This window comes from Miscanthus floridulus, chromosome 10, assembly GCF_019320115.1.
Source record: "Miscanthus floridulus cultivar M001 chromosome 10, ASM1932011v1, whole genome shotgun sequence".
Classification (NCBI taxonomy): domain Eukaryota; kingdom Viridiplantae; phylum Streptophyta; class Magnoliopsida; order Poales; family Poaceae; genus Miscanthus; species Miscanthus floridulus.
The window spans coordinates 24,501,454-24,516,929 of NC_089589.1; the positions used below are offsets into that span (position 1 = coordinate 24,501,454).

Consider the following 15,476-nt stretch of genomic DNA (forward strand, 5'->3'; position numbering starts at 1 on the left):
TACCAAAACTTCCAAAAGAACTAGAGATATATTAGGATACAACCAATCCAAATAAAATATTTAGAGCGCGTGAAACATCTTAAGAAACTTTTAAAAATTAGGTTTAGGTCTAGAGAATGAGAAAAATATCGAGAAAAATCTAGAAAAATCCGAAAACATTCTAATCAATATATAAACATGTTTTAAAAACTTTTCACTATAAGAAATATAAGATGCAACTAGCATAATGTAGCATACATTAATGTTGAATGCATTCATGTTATACGTCCGTCCATGTTAGTTGTGTATTATGTTTTTTCGCAAAAAGTTTTCAAAACACATTGACATATCAATTAGAATGTTTTGAGAATTTTTTAGTTTTTTATTAATTTTTTTTCATTTTCCTAGAGCTAAATCTATTTTTAAGCATCTAGAGATATTCTAATAAGCTCTAAATATTTTATTTTGATTTGTCATATCAAAACCTATCTTTAGAACTTCAAAAGTTTTGAAAGCTTATATACATTTTCTGTGCTTTAAAGACCATCAAGTATTTATCGAATTTTTTAAACTAGAAAAGATAAAACCATCTTTAGAAACCACTACAAACCATCGGAGGGAGGTAACTTGACTGGTTTTAAGACGTCACACAAGGATAAGATGTATAGTTTTAGGGTTTGAGAAGAAGAATCAGACTATGGCGATCTGGAGAGAATTTTTTTTTTGAAAAAACGATAAAAGCTTTTTCGCAATTTTTCTAGACGATAGGAATAAAAAGCATAAGAATGAAGGTACCATCCAGCCTTTCTACAGCGACCTTTTATACAAAAAATAACAAAAGAGAGATGGCAGAGCACAATAAAACAAAACTATACAACAGGGGAAAAAAGAGCAAAATGGCCTGATGGTGCCAAAACACAACCCGGCAAACACTACACCCCTGTAACCACTGTCTCCTGGAGAATATTACGAGCAACCATCCTGATTCAGAGAGATAAAATAGACCTTTTTAAGAAATCCATAAAACTCAAATCTTGGCTTGGAAATTATGTCCGCTCAAATTATCATTGGAATTCAGGAAGATTTTTCCACGAATGGGCCTGCGGATGAGAGCTGCGCTGTGGTCCTGTGGGCCCATTAACCAGTCCGTCCGACCATTGGTTGGCTTAAAAAAAAGTTGTCGTCGGACAGCAACAAGAGGCCAGGAAGGAAGGAGGTCGCTTAAGGGTGGCCCGACCAAGGCGTACGTGGAGCGGGAGGAGGGGTGGGCGATCTCGCCGGCGTCGCATCACCGCCGTGTGGCGATTCCTGCACGGGCGTCGGTCGGTTGTCATGGAGACGGCGCACGAGGTGGCCGTTTACATCGACCGCTTCCACAATCTGGACCTGTTCCAGCAAGGGTAGCAACCAACAAGGATTCGGGGAAAAATTTCCAGCCCCTCTCCTTTTCCTTTCAAGAACATATTAACTTTCTCATTTTTTTTATGGCATGCATTCTTTCGGCTCTCCTTGATGGGTAGAAAAAGATACGCATTACATTGTTTGTTAATTTGGAGAACAAATTTGGTGTTGAAACAAATCATATTCTTATGGGACTCTTGCTGTTCCATTTCCTTGGTTTTTTTGTTTGCAATGCATTGAAATTCAATTCTTCCCTTTTGGCCTTGATTTTTTGTTTGCCTGTAGATGGTACCGCATGAAGATTAGTGCCCTGTGGGAGGACGACAAGAATAATAGAGCACCGATCTCACCGGCCAGGGTCACGCAATACGAAGGTGCGAATTCACCTTTCTTGATGCAGAGATAAAAATAATTCATTCTTCATTCTGGTATGCGGGAAATATTTCTCACAGCATGATTTAACATGCAATACAATTTGTTGTGCTGTACCCTATTTGGACATGTTCCTATCTTAACTAGCAGTGTGCCTGTGCTAATGCTGCATAAAATACAAAACAAGATAAAATTTATAAAAAAATAAAACGAACCTTGTTCATTGACAACAAGAAAACATGAACCACTGCTTCATTATGAAAGTATAGAGAGCTAGTTGATTACGGCGAGGCAGCATGGGTTTGTTTCTTCTGAAGTTGGGGAACTCACATGCCTGTACTTATATCGTTAAGTAGATTAAATGATTCTCGTATTAATATGATCAACATTTAGGGTAGTCTAAAGCTCACATTTCTGTTTATTGCATGGGTTTCTATGTGTTATAGACTCCTTTGTTGGACGCACCTATAGGCGTCGACCACGCCAGCGGGCCCAAGCCATGGCTAGGCTGGTCGGCTTAGGAGATTAGACCAGGGAGAGATTTGTTAAGAGATTTGATTGGAGTTTGTTTAGGAAGTGCACCTATACTATAAAGGGCACCTTAGGAGATTGTAATCTTTACCAAAGAAGGAATAAACTCTCCCTGGTTATCGGGGTGGGAGTTTCCCTTCGACGGTGGCGTCGAGCGCTTCAGCCGCGCCCACTGGAGAAGAACCCACCGCTGACGTTCCTCGCTACCCCTTGCGCTCCAATTCCCAGTCCAGCCTCCTCCACTCTCCCCTCCGTTCACCACACCGCAGGCGCCGTAACACTATGGGATATATTTCTTGCATGATTTTGAAGGTTAGAGTGAAAGATGAACGGTCAAATTGCTTACCTACTTCATGATGAGCTTTCCTCAAATACAAATTTCCCTACTTCATTTTGATTTATAATCTATTTGGACCAGTTATTATCTTCGTTCCTAATAATACAACGATATGCAGTTTTTTTGCTTGTTTCAAGAGGGAAAAGAAAATTCACTGCTTTATTGTGATCAATACTGTGCTTGTTGCCCTGTAGTTTCTGATTCAATCATACCTACTCTTGAACTAATTATATTGTTATGTAGAGTAAATGATTCCCTCATTACTAAATATATATAAAATCAACATGTAGGCCATCCTAATAATCTCTCCATTGTCTAAATCTTGACATACCTAGAATCAGAAGTTTCTCAAGGGAACTATCATTAATTGATTATTTTTACTTGTATTTATGTCAAAGTATAGATGAAAAGTGAAAATTGTTTAGGACATCGCCATGAAAAACTATGTGTTGCGCTACATTATTTTTGGATAATATTATACAATGCTAAAGCAACAAACATGTGCTAACCCTCTTGCAGTGGTTTATCATTATGTTTTCGTTAATCCTTGGTAGTATAAATTGAGAACATCCAGGAACAGAATGAAGTGTCAGAATTGTTTTTTGACATTTTCCTATATTTCTTAACCATATGACTTTTGAATTCTAATCTTTGGCTAATAGATAATGACATGCTAGGTGGATTATGCAGCTATTGATATTGGTGTGAAGAGCTCATTTGGCTTTTGGAAAATAGATGATGTTGACAATAGCTTCTATACACAGCCATTTCTTGTAAAATATTCTAGGCAAGATATTTATCTATCAGTTATGGTGTCCTTCTACATACCCAACAGCGAAGACGAGGTTGAGTATTATAGATTTTACTTCTGTTAATGAACCTTGTTTACTTTAGCCTAATCTGTACTCTCTCTCCATTCTAGGGTCCAGCAACTTCTTCTGTTATATTGAAGTTCGAGCTCATATATATATCCCAACACTGGGGAATGGGTGGTGTGTATGTTATTGTGTTAAATTACATGTGCACCCAAAATTTTACAGTCCATATTCATCAACTCTGATAAGCTGCTTCCTTTTGCATCATAGGACTGAAGTTCAAGATTCAAGTGATGACACAGATTTGATCCCTGTCCATGAATTTAGGATCCCACATAGAGCACTCCTGGGCTTACACTCATATTGCCCTGTCCATTTTGACGCTTTGCACTCGGCACTTGTGGATCTGACAATACACATAGTGTACCTGAAAGCCGCTGTGACTAAATCATCATCACTGAAGGTACACATGTTTGTGATTCTTTATATTTTTTAGATACTTTTTCCACTACAATGCTTTTGTGATGTTGCTATAACATAAACCACATGTATATGTGTCACACCCAATTTTAAGGATAAAATTGAATGCACTAACTCATGTGTGCCCAGAGATTAGTCACACACACAAGCTGACAAATTATAAAAGAGTATGGTTGTATGGCTGTATCCCATGTTTTATTTTACCATAACGATTCTTCTATTTTTCCCTTTCTGTGTCTAATTATGAGACTATTCTCAGATGTACACATAGTATGCATATTTCACTACCACGGATACACTAGATTCAGCAAGCTCTTCTAATTAACAATATAATGCAGATTGGCTGCCTATACCTTGCTAAAGGTGTGCTGGTGGTAATCCTAAAAAAGGGTATGCTGCTGTTAATCATTGAAAAAATGACATACTGGTGTTACTTAAATAGGATATGTGCTTTGTATTTCTCTATGCCATGTCAAGCATCTGATCTTTGTTTTTTTTTAAATGTCTGATAGTTTCCTGACCATCAAACTCTATAGAACCCAACTAGGCTCCATGGTACAAGGCAGGTGTCCATGCTGAACTCCTCGCTTAGATGCGCTTTATCATAGTCTTATTATGCGCATCAAAACTGCAAAACACATATAGTTCAAAATTTATGTTGTTCCATGCCATCTTAGCAGGCGGTCCGTAATATATTCATTCCTCACAGTTCACACAATAGTCGTGCTGCTTATACCAAATAAAAGTAGGTGTCCTTTGCGCTGCCAAGCACCATTTTCTGTAATAATAAAACAATATAAATCATAGTCTCACTTGATTTTCATTTCGTCAAGACAAAATGCTGATGGTAGCCACCTTAATTTTTGCCTACCACTTCCAGCCTCAACAGGTTGATGCTAAACATGGGATCCTCAGAAAACTCCTTATACACGTTGTCATCTGTTACCCATCCAGGATTTTTATCCAAATATAGAAAGTAAACAAGCATAAGTACTTCCCGTACTTAACAAGATAACATAGGGTTATGAAGCTCAAAAAGGATGACACAGGTTTACTGCAATTAGCACTTTTAGTAAGTCAAGATTTTATTATCCAGTATTATCAGGTTATGCTTAAACTCCCATTTACCCACATAATCAGATATTAGAATCATTTGCATCATATTATCATCATATACCATCATAAACGAACAACAATGAATAACCAATTATTCTATGAGTTTTCCGGACCGCTCGTGACCGTGAGCACGGCTGTTATAACAGTTTGTAACCCTCTGCAGAGGTGGTGCACATTCACCGCGAGTCGTGATTCCCATATGCCCGGGTTAATTACTCCCATATCGCTGCCAAGGTGAGCATGCAGGGTACACTATGAAGCCATTTCATAGGTTTCTCTAACAAGTTAGGGCCGCTAGGTTTTCTCGGCAGGCAGATGTAGGAACCCCCTTTCTTATGGCACATATCCATCGCGGCTATACACATAGGAACAGAGGCAGCCCTATACCCAACGTGGCAAGCCCCTTTTGCTCCATAAAGGTAACCTCTAACAAGCTAGAAAAGGTCCTATTACTGAGCTAAAGTCAGAGCCATATGACTCTCACGGTTGCACTATCAGTCCTAGCTTTTGCTGACAGATAAGTCCTTATGGAGGGCTGAGAGCAACATGATCGAAAGTCATTTTCTCATTCGCCCTATGGATCAGTTGTTATAAAGCATGTTTTACCTTTAGTTCCATAGAACCATTAACCATTGTGTAGACCATGTTCAGTTAGAGCGCTAGCAAAATCTACCCATATGCAATTAACCCATAGGAGAACAAGGAACAGGGTAATCAATCACTAGGATGTCCTTACGAGTATCAAAATTAGACACATGCAAATAAGTAATTAATAAATGGTGAATAGGACATCAAGGTAGATCCCATGCTATACTTTCCTTGGTTAGCAAACTCCTGCTGATACTGCTGGTCGTCAAAGCACTCCTGGTCACCAACGTTCTCCTCACCGTCTGAACACGACCAACACGTCAACATACAACATTCCAGGAACATTCATGCAAAGCAAACAATCCTACGGTTAGAACAGTACACCAACAGTAAAGAAAACAAGATAAAATGTTTATGAAAAGAATCTACGTCTCGCTACGATCACGTCAACGCGAAGTTCACGAAAATCAGAGCTTAAACGCGAAAGTTATGAATTAAACGAGATTTCCTATAGCAATATATTTAATTAATTCTAACCATGAAATTTAAAAGTTGCAAACATGATTAACAGTGGTACTAACACGTAGATTATGAAATTACGAAACTAAAGCAATTTGAATGGGTCAATTCGGAGCTAAAACGAAGTTTTTATGAGCAAAACAAATCTAGTGGCATTTCTGTAAATACTAAAAACGTATTTTGGACTAAAACAGTTTAAATTACGTTTTCAAAAGGGGAAAGCGTACTCTGGAATTGTGCTTGGGACTGCGGGTTCAATTAGGCGAAAACAGGGGGTCTCTTAAGCAATTTTACCCGCGAAGGGGTATCGGCCACTAAGAGCCGTTGGATCAAGATCGAGCGGCACGGATTAGATCTGGGGAGGGAGAAGGTGACGCCGGCGCTGGAACAGTAGCAGCCGCGGCGGCTCAGCCATGGACGGCGGCGAGAGCTCGCCGGCGTGCGGGAAAACAAGGCCTACGGGCCACGGTGTTCCCAACCGAGGGCACCGGGAGATGAAGGGGGTTCTCGCGAACTTGTCCAGGCCGAGAAGGCGGCCGGAGGACGCGGCTGGCGAGGTGGCGGCCATGGCCGGCAGCAAGGAGCTCCATGGCGCACTCGAAAACGGTCATACAAGCCATGAGAATTGAAAATAACAACATGGGGAGGTAGAGGGAAGCAAAGGGATTCTCACCGCGGGGAAAACGGGCGGAGACGGCGGCTCGGGGACGGCGGTTCGCGCGGAGGGCGGACGGCGGATTCCGGCGCTGCGGTGCGGCGGTTTCCTCGGGCACGGGCGACGCGAGAGGGAGCGGGGAGACAGCAGGGGTTGCGCGCGGCGGGGTTCGACACCCTTTTGTAGAGGCCGGGCGCTCGGGAGGACGCGCCCACGACGCGAAGTGGAGCGGCGGTTGCGGCTTGACCCGTTGGACCGGGCGCGGGGCGAGCGGGAGGTTGGGGGCGGCTCTGACGGACGGGACCGGGTTGGCAGCGGCTGAGGGCGGCGTAGGGCGCGCGGCAGCGGTTAGGCGCGCAGTGCTGGGCCGCGCGGAACTGGGCCGGTGCGGTGCGCCAGGGAGGAGGCCGAGCCGGGCTGGCGGAGGAAATAGGCCACGGGCCGAAACTAAAGAAGGGAGGGAAGGGAAAGAAATTTCCTTTTTCTTTTTATAAATAAAATTTTCAAATCTCATTTTCAAGGTAAATTTGAATTCAATTCAAATTTTAGTCAAAGCTAATCACTACAAAAACAATGTGCAGCAGCATGAATGCCTCAACAGGTTACTAACCTTATAATTGATTTTAATTCCATAAAAATTATTGTTTCCCTAGTTTCAATGCTCACAAAAATTGCTTAAATAAATCAATTTGGCTATTTTAGGAAATGAAAATTTTCAGGGTGTTACAATATGCTTGTAATCAACATGTCACAAATATGCATATTACTTAGGGATTTAATCAAGCATCAGCTGCGCAGACCATATATGTTTATGCCATGCCAATAGCCAATAGGAATTTAGTAATAGAAACGAATAAATTGCGTTCTTAATTTTATGAATAAAAGTTGGTGTGGAATATGCAGCCGCGGGAACAAAGTTTTGGCTCAAAGTCATATGATATTGTGAAGGCATCACTAATATCTAGGGAAATACTTCTTGAAGAAGTGAAGAAGATCAGTAATGCTATTGGTAATACTCTTGAGGATTTAGATCACACTGACTTAACCCTTGGTAAATATGAGACAATTCAACCATCAAAGTCCGGTTCGCCCAGTTACAATAATGGGCAAGGTACACCCACAAAGTGTAGTCCCCAGATGACTGGCATCTTACGCGATTTTCTTGAGGTATACTTCACTTTTCATGATTTTTTTCTATTTTTTAGAATATCTGTATTGGTTGATGCATCTCACAACTTGTTTCAGAGTTCTGGTGTTGTGGTTGGAAGCACTGATGATATCTTGTTGTATACTCTATCCTAGGAAGAATTGTTTGAACTATTTCAAATTGTGAGCAGCCAACTCTCATTTATATGGAATGAGTTCTTGAAATTTCACAGGTGAGTTATCTTCTCATGCATTTCATTTTTGAAGATGGGTGTATCCATTGATCGGGTGTTTCTTAGTCTTATGGTTTCTTAGTTATAAACTTATAATGACTCTTTCATAATATCCACCAATTTTTTGTTGGTCCAATGCAGGACACATAAAGTAAAGATATTGGATTATTTGCATGATATGTGGGATATTGATCGCAAAGCGGAATGGTCAATATGGATTATTCATTCAAAGATTGAGATTCCACATCGCTATTTGAGAAGCATGAATGATGGCTCTCCTCGCCATTTGATTCGGATTTCCAGTTCACGAAAGGTCCATCATGATGTAATTACCTTCTCTTGAATGTTTACCATCGATCACTCTTAATTTATATGAGAAATTGCATTATTGACCTAACGTATTTTCTTGTTGCTATATATTTGATGGTTCCATGTTTGTAGCCTATACAAAATTCGATGTCACAGGCTGAACTGCACAGGAAAAGTATAGCACAAATGAAGGTTGGTCTTTCTTCAAGTCAGGAATACTATTCAAGTTCTACACTTATGGTAAAAAGGATACTAATGGAAAACATACTGCAGATTAACACGCCGTCTGTTCAAGATATGCATATTTATGCTGATCCTTCATGTATCCCCGTTGTCCGCATAGAGCAGCATGTCATGGTTATTCCACAACATTGTTCTAGCAAGGATTTTCTAACAGATGCTTCAGAACCAGTGGGTACTATTGTGTCACCTCTACTACAAGGACAATCATTGGAGGAAAAAACTTGTGGTTTCAAGAGTGGCCACATTTTACGAGCTGTCATTTTTGTGCATGGATTTCAGGTAAGTTTCTTGGGACTGGTAATAATTGTTTCAGCCTTATCACATATACTGCAACATATTTAGCTGAAACTTCTGCTGATCCCTAAAATAAACAGGGACATCATTTGGATTTACGCCTTGTTAAAAACCAATGGCTTTTGCTTGATCCTGGAGCTGAGTGCCTACTGTCTCAGATAAATGAGGATAGAACGTCTGGAGACTTTAAAGAAATGGGTAGAAGGCTCACTAATGAAGTAGTGGCATTCCTCAAAAGGAAGGTGGACAAGTATTCCAAAAATGGAGGTTGCAAAGAGATTAAGCTTAGTTTTGTCGGCCATTCTATTGGGAACATTATCCTCAGAAGTGCCATCACAGGTATTTTCAAATTGGCGGCCTTGAAAATTTTCCCCTTCCTAACAGTTGTGTGAATGTGTTGACTAATCTTATCTTTCTGTTTCAAAAGAACCCAAATTGGAGCCATTTTTGAAGAACCTGTATACATACAAGTCCATATCGGGGCCTCACTTAGGCTACTGGTACAGCCCAAATTCTTTGTTCAACTCTGGCCTCTGGCTCATGAAACGGCTCAAGGGAATGCAGTGCATGCATCAGCTCACTTTCAGTGATGACCACGACCCACAGAATACATTCTTTTACAAGCTCTGCAAGGTATACATTATATTAAGTTTTTAAAACTGAACTACTGTTGAATCTAGTCAAACTTGTCGCATGTATTAATCTTTTGTTTTTCTATTGTGACAGCTGAAGACACTGGAGAACTTCAAAAATATCATCCTGGTATCATCACCGCAGGTACTGCATATGTATGTCCAACATTCTTTCTTTTCCCAGGCTTAAAGTTGGACATCATCACTTTACTTGAAACTGTCATCATTCTACTTGCTAGGATGGCTATGTCCCATATCATTCAGCAAGAATCGACCTCTGCCACGCCTCGTCATCAGATAACTCAAAGCGTGGGCAGGTGTTCACTGAGATGCTGAATAATTGCTTGGACCAGATCCGGGCACCAACGTCGGAAACACGGGTATTCATGGGTTGTGACGTTATATTCGACCAGTCCGCCCAAGGACGGAACCTGAGCACCATGATCGGCAGAGCTGCACACATAGAGTTCCTAGAGAATGACATCTATGCCAGGTTCATCATGTGGTCCTTTCCAGAGTTGTTCCGATGATGATGATGTGCTCCTGGACCTGGAGTGTGTGGAACTAACAAAGACCTGGAGTTGTGAGCGATGATCTGAATATGTATCACACAAGTCATTATTCATTACAGTATATAAGCGCAGCATTCGTGTTGTTTTTCATGAATTTTAGATGTGAGACCCATTTTTGCTTTGTTGCCCCATCAGCTAGCAAACCCTTGGTAGGGGGATCTTTGTCTGTTTTAAAACGGTGTTAGGTTACAGTTGCAGAGCGTCTGGATAGCTAATGTTCGTGGTCTCAGACAAATTATGGTTTGGTATCAACAATTAGTCGGATTGGAATGAGTAGCAATAGTGTTGCGCCATGTGTTGTGAGAACAAAGTGTTCAATAGCATTTAAAATATGACAAACCCTTTTTTCAGAAAATACTCATATATATAGAAAATAAATGTCTTTTGCAAAATATTTACAAAACCAAAACTTTGCATGTGTCAAAAGATAGTTTTACGCAAATCAAGCCAAGCCCTATTCCTTGAATTATCCATATGCATGTATTCATCTCACTTTGTAGGGTAAGGTTGCATTTGTTGAGTACTTTATATTCACTTTTATTTTGTTGTACAAAGGACCCAGCTTTGCCCATGGTCCGGACTTGTTAGATTCATAGTGTGCTTTGGTTTGTGCGGCTCTTTGATCCATCTATATCTTTGTTTTGGCATGGTTTAAGCGTTCGCTTTCGTTTTAACTACTACTTTAAGAACTATCCGAATGTAATAAATGTGTGCTACGCATTTAGATTTACATTTTGTTTAGATACCTAGTAAAAACAATATATCTAGAAAAACCAAAATGCCTTATAATTTACAATGAAGGGGTACCATGGAGTATAATATTTTTAGAAATGTTTTTTACTATATAAACCACACCCTGCAAGTATCGGTGGACCATCATGCCGTGCGCAGCAAACAAGGAAATATATTCTGTCCGGCAATCGACGGGCAAATCTCGTCAAGTTAGCACGACAGAGAAATATATTTTGCTTGTGAGTTTTCCAACAGAAACTTTATCCCTAACGGTAATTTTCAATTTTCTGATGGTCATTTGACAAAATAATGTAGTGTTGTCAGTTTTTTAAGACCGTCGAGAACCGCCGGGGTATTTGTTTTCCCTGTAGGATTATTGTCAGGGATAATTTAAATTTTTGTGGGTGTGCTGTAATTTCTTTGTGAACCTACCATCAAGGAAATAGTTATATTATTGTTGGTTGTACACAATTTTCATGTAGGTGTCCTTTCAAGGAAATACAAATATTTTTGTCAGTTGAACACAATTTCTCTATAGGTTTCCCTTCGAGGAAACTACTATCTCTGATGTCCACCACCAAATAAATTGGAAGCCGATAGGAAATATCACAATATTGCTTATTCCGATTCTTGTGTTCCATAAAGCATAGATGTACCACAAAAATCATAGAAGAACTGCTGATTGTACTCATTCTTATAGCATATATAAATTAGAAGTACCACCAACCTAGAAAGCATTCAACATGAGCCACCATAACAATGGTTTTGCCTCCCAAAGTACAAGGACATCAAGTTCTACTTCCAACATCATCAAGCCACCAGCACATGCATGTACAACCATGTTCCTCTTGCAACAATAGAAAACTTCTAGTCTAGTAAAAGGTCAGGGTGTTGGTGGACCCTCGGTGGTAACCTCATTGGCATTGGTAGACCTGACCCGAGGGTTAACTCCCCCCTACCCCCCCCCCACTGAGATCATTTGTGTTGTAACACGGCTTCGGCGGGTGACGAAGGCCTCCGACAGCGAGGTGTCGCCAAGGCGTCTTCGACCGTCTTAGGGCGGAGACCTGGCGCTGACTGAAGGAACTTTCCTGGCTATGCTCGTAGGGCACTGCACGAGGCTCAGCGAGCTTGTCGCGAATTCTGCCCAGGCCAGGCGCAGACATCTCCGACCTATGCTCAGGCGGACGCCGCCCCGCTTCGGCTCACGGGCGTCTCCGGCGATGAGGGCGGAGGCCGCCTTACCTCTGAACTAATTAAACAAACAATCTTGCCTAAGTGTGTGCAGGTACTCAAGCGCAGGCGCCCGTGGTCCGCGCGAGCGCGCCAGCATGGCCCCCGCGCGGCCGGGCGGAGACCCACGGTTGACGTCTCCGACTGGACCGGCGGAGACCCGCCAAGGCGACAGCGCCCCCCCGAAGACGTAGGCCAGCGTCGGGAACCACGGCCCCCGCGCGGCCAAGCGGAGACATACGGACGATGTCTCCGACCGGACCGGTGGAGACCCGCCAAGGCGACGGCGCGCCCCCGAAGACGGAGGCCAGCATCGGGAACCCAGGCCTTTGGGCCGAAGATCGAGGCACGGTGGGCCGGCCGCTTATGGAGGCCCGTTACTTGGAGACGGTGTGGCAGGATTGCCCCGCAAACAAGAGACCAGTGGCAGAATATTCCAGGGATGTACTGTAGCAGTTGAGGGGCATTGTAATAAATTCTGTCAGGAAGTAGTTGAGCTCTATAAATAGGGAACACTTGTAACCATGCGGATGGATAGTGAATGAACGAATGAAACCCTAGCTTTTCGTGCCAGCTTCCCACAAGTTCACCTGTCGTGCCTGTCCCGAGCCTCCGCCCGAGGGTGACTCCTGGCGGGCGGAGGCCTATGTCTCCCTCACTCTGTCTGGAACCGCTAGTTTCAACATTGGTGCCCACCGTGGTTTGGCCAAGACAAACCAACGATGGCAGGGAAAAGAAAAACCACCACCAGAGCAGCAACGACCATGGGTTAGAGAGGAAGGCCTAGGCGCACCACCCGTAGCACCTACGCAACCTCGCCAGCGGAGGATGGCACCAGAGCAGATGTCTAGGGTCAACAACCGGAACCCCAACATCCAGAGATCCAAGATCCGGAGGCGCAACCAAACTCAGGTACAACACTTGAGCAAGAACTGCAACAACTGCAAGCACAGTTGCAAAGAGCACAACAAGAGAGGGACAGAATGGCAGCATCATTCGCAGCTAATCAGCAAGCTACTCAAGCGTCAGCACAAGCAGCAGAAATAAGGCAGCAGTTGGCAGTCCTACATGCTGAGATGCTAAGTATGCAGCATGCAGTACCAGCATCAACCTCCGCGATCCCAGCCTCCGCAGCAACACCAACCGCAAACATGCCTCCACCAGTGACCAGCCCAACCACGATGCCATCTCAGGCGATGCGAAGGCCTATCGACCCCAAGTCCCCACTCTCTGAAGGCATACAACAATCGCCATGGCCAACGGCGTACAAGCCAATCACACTACCAAAGTTCAACGGAAAGACAGACCCCCATCAGTTCATTATGAGTTATGAGGCAGCAGTAGCCTCCGCCAGCGGAGATGACGCCATCCTGGCAAAGTCATTTGTTATTGCTGCCGAAGGCGATGCGTTGGCTTGGTATTCCATGCTCAAACCAAGCACAGTCTATTCCTGGGAAAATCTCCGGGACAAGATATTGGCAAACTTCAAGGGGCTAGCAGCACAGTCGCTGACATCCACAGATCTGTTCCAGTGCAAACAAATGCAGGGAGAGACACTACACGACTACTTTCGGAAATTTGTACAACTAAAGGCGAAGGCACCAGACGTCCCAGAAGAGATCGCCATTGAAGCAGCGATCAAAGGGCTCCGAATTGGGCCGTTCGCAGCACACCTAGCAAGAAAGAAACCAACTTCCATACAGCAGTTGTACGACGAGTTCGAGAAGTACTGCAGATCAGACAATGACCTCCGGAAAAGGCTGGAGGAGCAGGGTCAAAACAGACAGCAAAACAATAGCAAAAACTCACAGAAGAGCTATGCGAACCAGAACACATCAAATCAGAAACCAGGCCAGGGGCTGGTGCTCAGCATCGAGGGTCAACCTCACCCCGAACAAGGGCAACTACCAGGGCCAGCAGGGCCGGAGACATAGACCAGGAACCAAGGTAGGCAAGGTTACCAAGGCAAAAACTGGAACAAAAACCACAACCAGAAACAACGCAGGCCATATTGCGTTTTTCACGGCGAAAGCGCAGGGCACAACACCAAAGATTGTCCAGAGACAAAGGAGACACAGAAAAGAATGAAGAACAAGCAGACCGCCCAACCTCCGGCACAGCAGAACGCAAGAGAGGTCAACACCACCTACACAACTGGCCACCAATAGTACTGCCCGATGTACCCAGCGCTAAACGCAAACCAAATACATCCCTCCACACTGGCCTCCGCCTATTACCCAGAATTCCTACTAGCATGGCGGTCAGCGCCCTCGCAGCAGCCTCCGGCGGGCAACTATAGGTCGGAGGCAAGCCTGACCTACATAAACCCAAAAAACTCCCCACATAACCTACCTTGAAACAAACCAACCGCCACAAAACCAAAGTAGGTTCGAGTATCCACAGCAACAGCAGCAAATGCAACAACTGCCTTCTGCCACCACCTCACAACCAACCCCCAACACCAAAAAATGAGCCAAACCCAGAAAACCAAGTCAACCCTCATGGAGCACTGCCAACAATAGGCATGATACTACCAATCGCCGGAGGATCATCAATGGAGTTTCAAACGAAAAAAGCAGAAAAAGAATCACCTCCGCCTGGTAAACAATGTAGCAGTCCAGGGCACAGCAAAATACACAGATTGGTCCAGAGTCCCAATCACCTTCACAGAAGAAGATCTCTAGCTAGAAAGCTACCCTCACATAGACGCAATGGTGATCAAAACAAACATAGCAGCATGGGAGATAAGCAGAGTGTTGATTGACACTGGCAGTTCAGCAGATATCATCTTCGCAAATACCTTCAACCAAATGAAGCTCAGCAGAAATCAATTACAGCCCTCCGAATCCCCTTTAATAGGATTCAGAGGCAAGCAGATACAAGCACTAGGAAAAATATCACTCCCAGTGTCGTTCGGAACCCAAGCAAATGCTAGAACCAAGTACATAACCTTCGACGTCGTCGATTTGTATTACCCATACAATGCCATCTTGGGCAGAGGATTCACAACCAAATTCAACGCAACACTGCATATGGCCTACCTGTGCATGAAAATACCAGCACTCCATGGTATTATCATAGTCCGAGGTAGCCAAAAAGAAGCAAGAAACATAGAAAAAGCTATCTACAGAGCCCAAAGAAACATCAATGCAGTCGAGTCAGCAGACAAAGAACAAGAGCCTCCTGGATATGCCCAGAGGAAAAATAGATATGGCAGGTCAAGAACAGACAAAGCTGATCCCTCTAGAAAATGAGTTACCAGATAGAAAAGTAACAATCAGCTCAGAAT

At 43.2% G+C, this 15,476-nt stretch overlaps 1 protein-coding gene and 1 pseudogene across 1 annotated transcript; both read left to right on the plus strand.

Moving 5' to 3' along the window:
• Positions 1–1,266: 1,266 nt before the first annotated feature.
• Positions 1,267–10,371, plus strand: LOC136488245 (uncharacterized; annotated as a pseudogene).
• A 2,967-nt stretch (positions 10,372–13,338) lies between these two features.
• Positions 13,339–14,121, plus strand: LOC136488234 (uncharacterized). The gene has a single exon (XM_066485236.1). It carries the CDS (start codon positions 13,339–13,341, stop codon positions 14,119–14,121), a length of 783 nt encoding a protein of 260 aa, XP_066341333.1.
• The last annotated feature ends 1,355 nt before the right edge of the window (positions 14,122–15,476 follow it).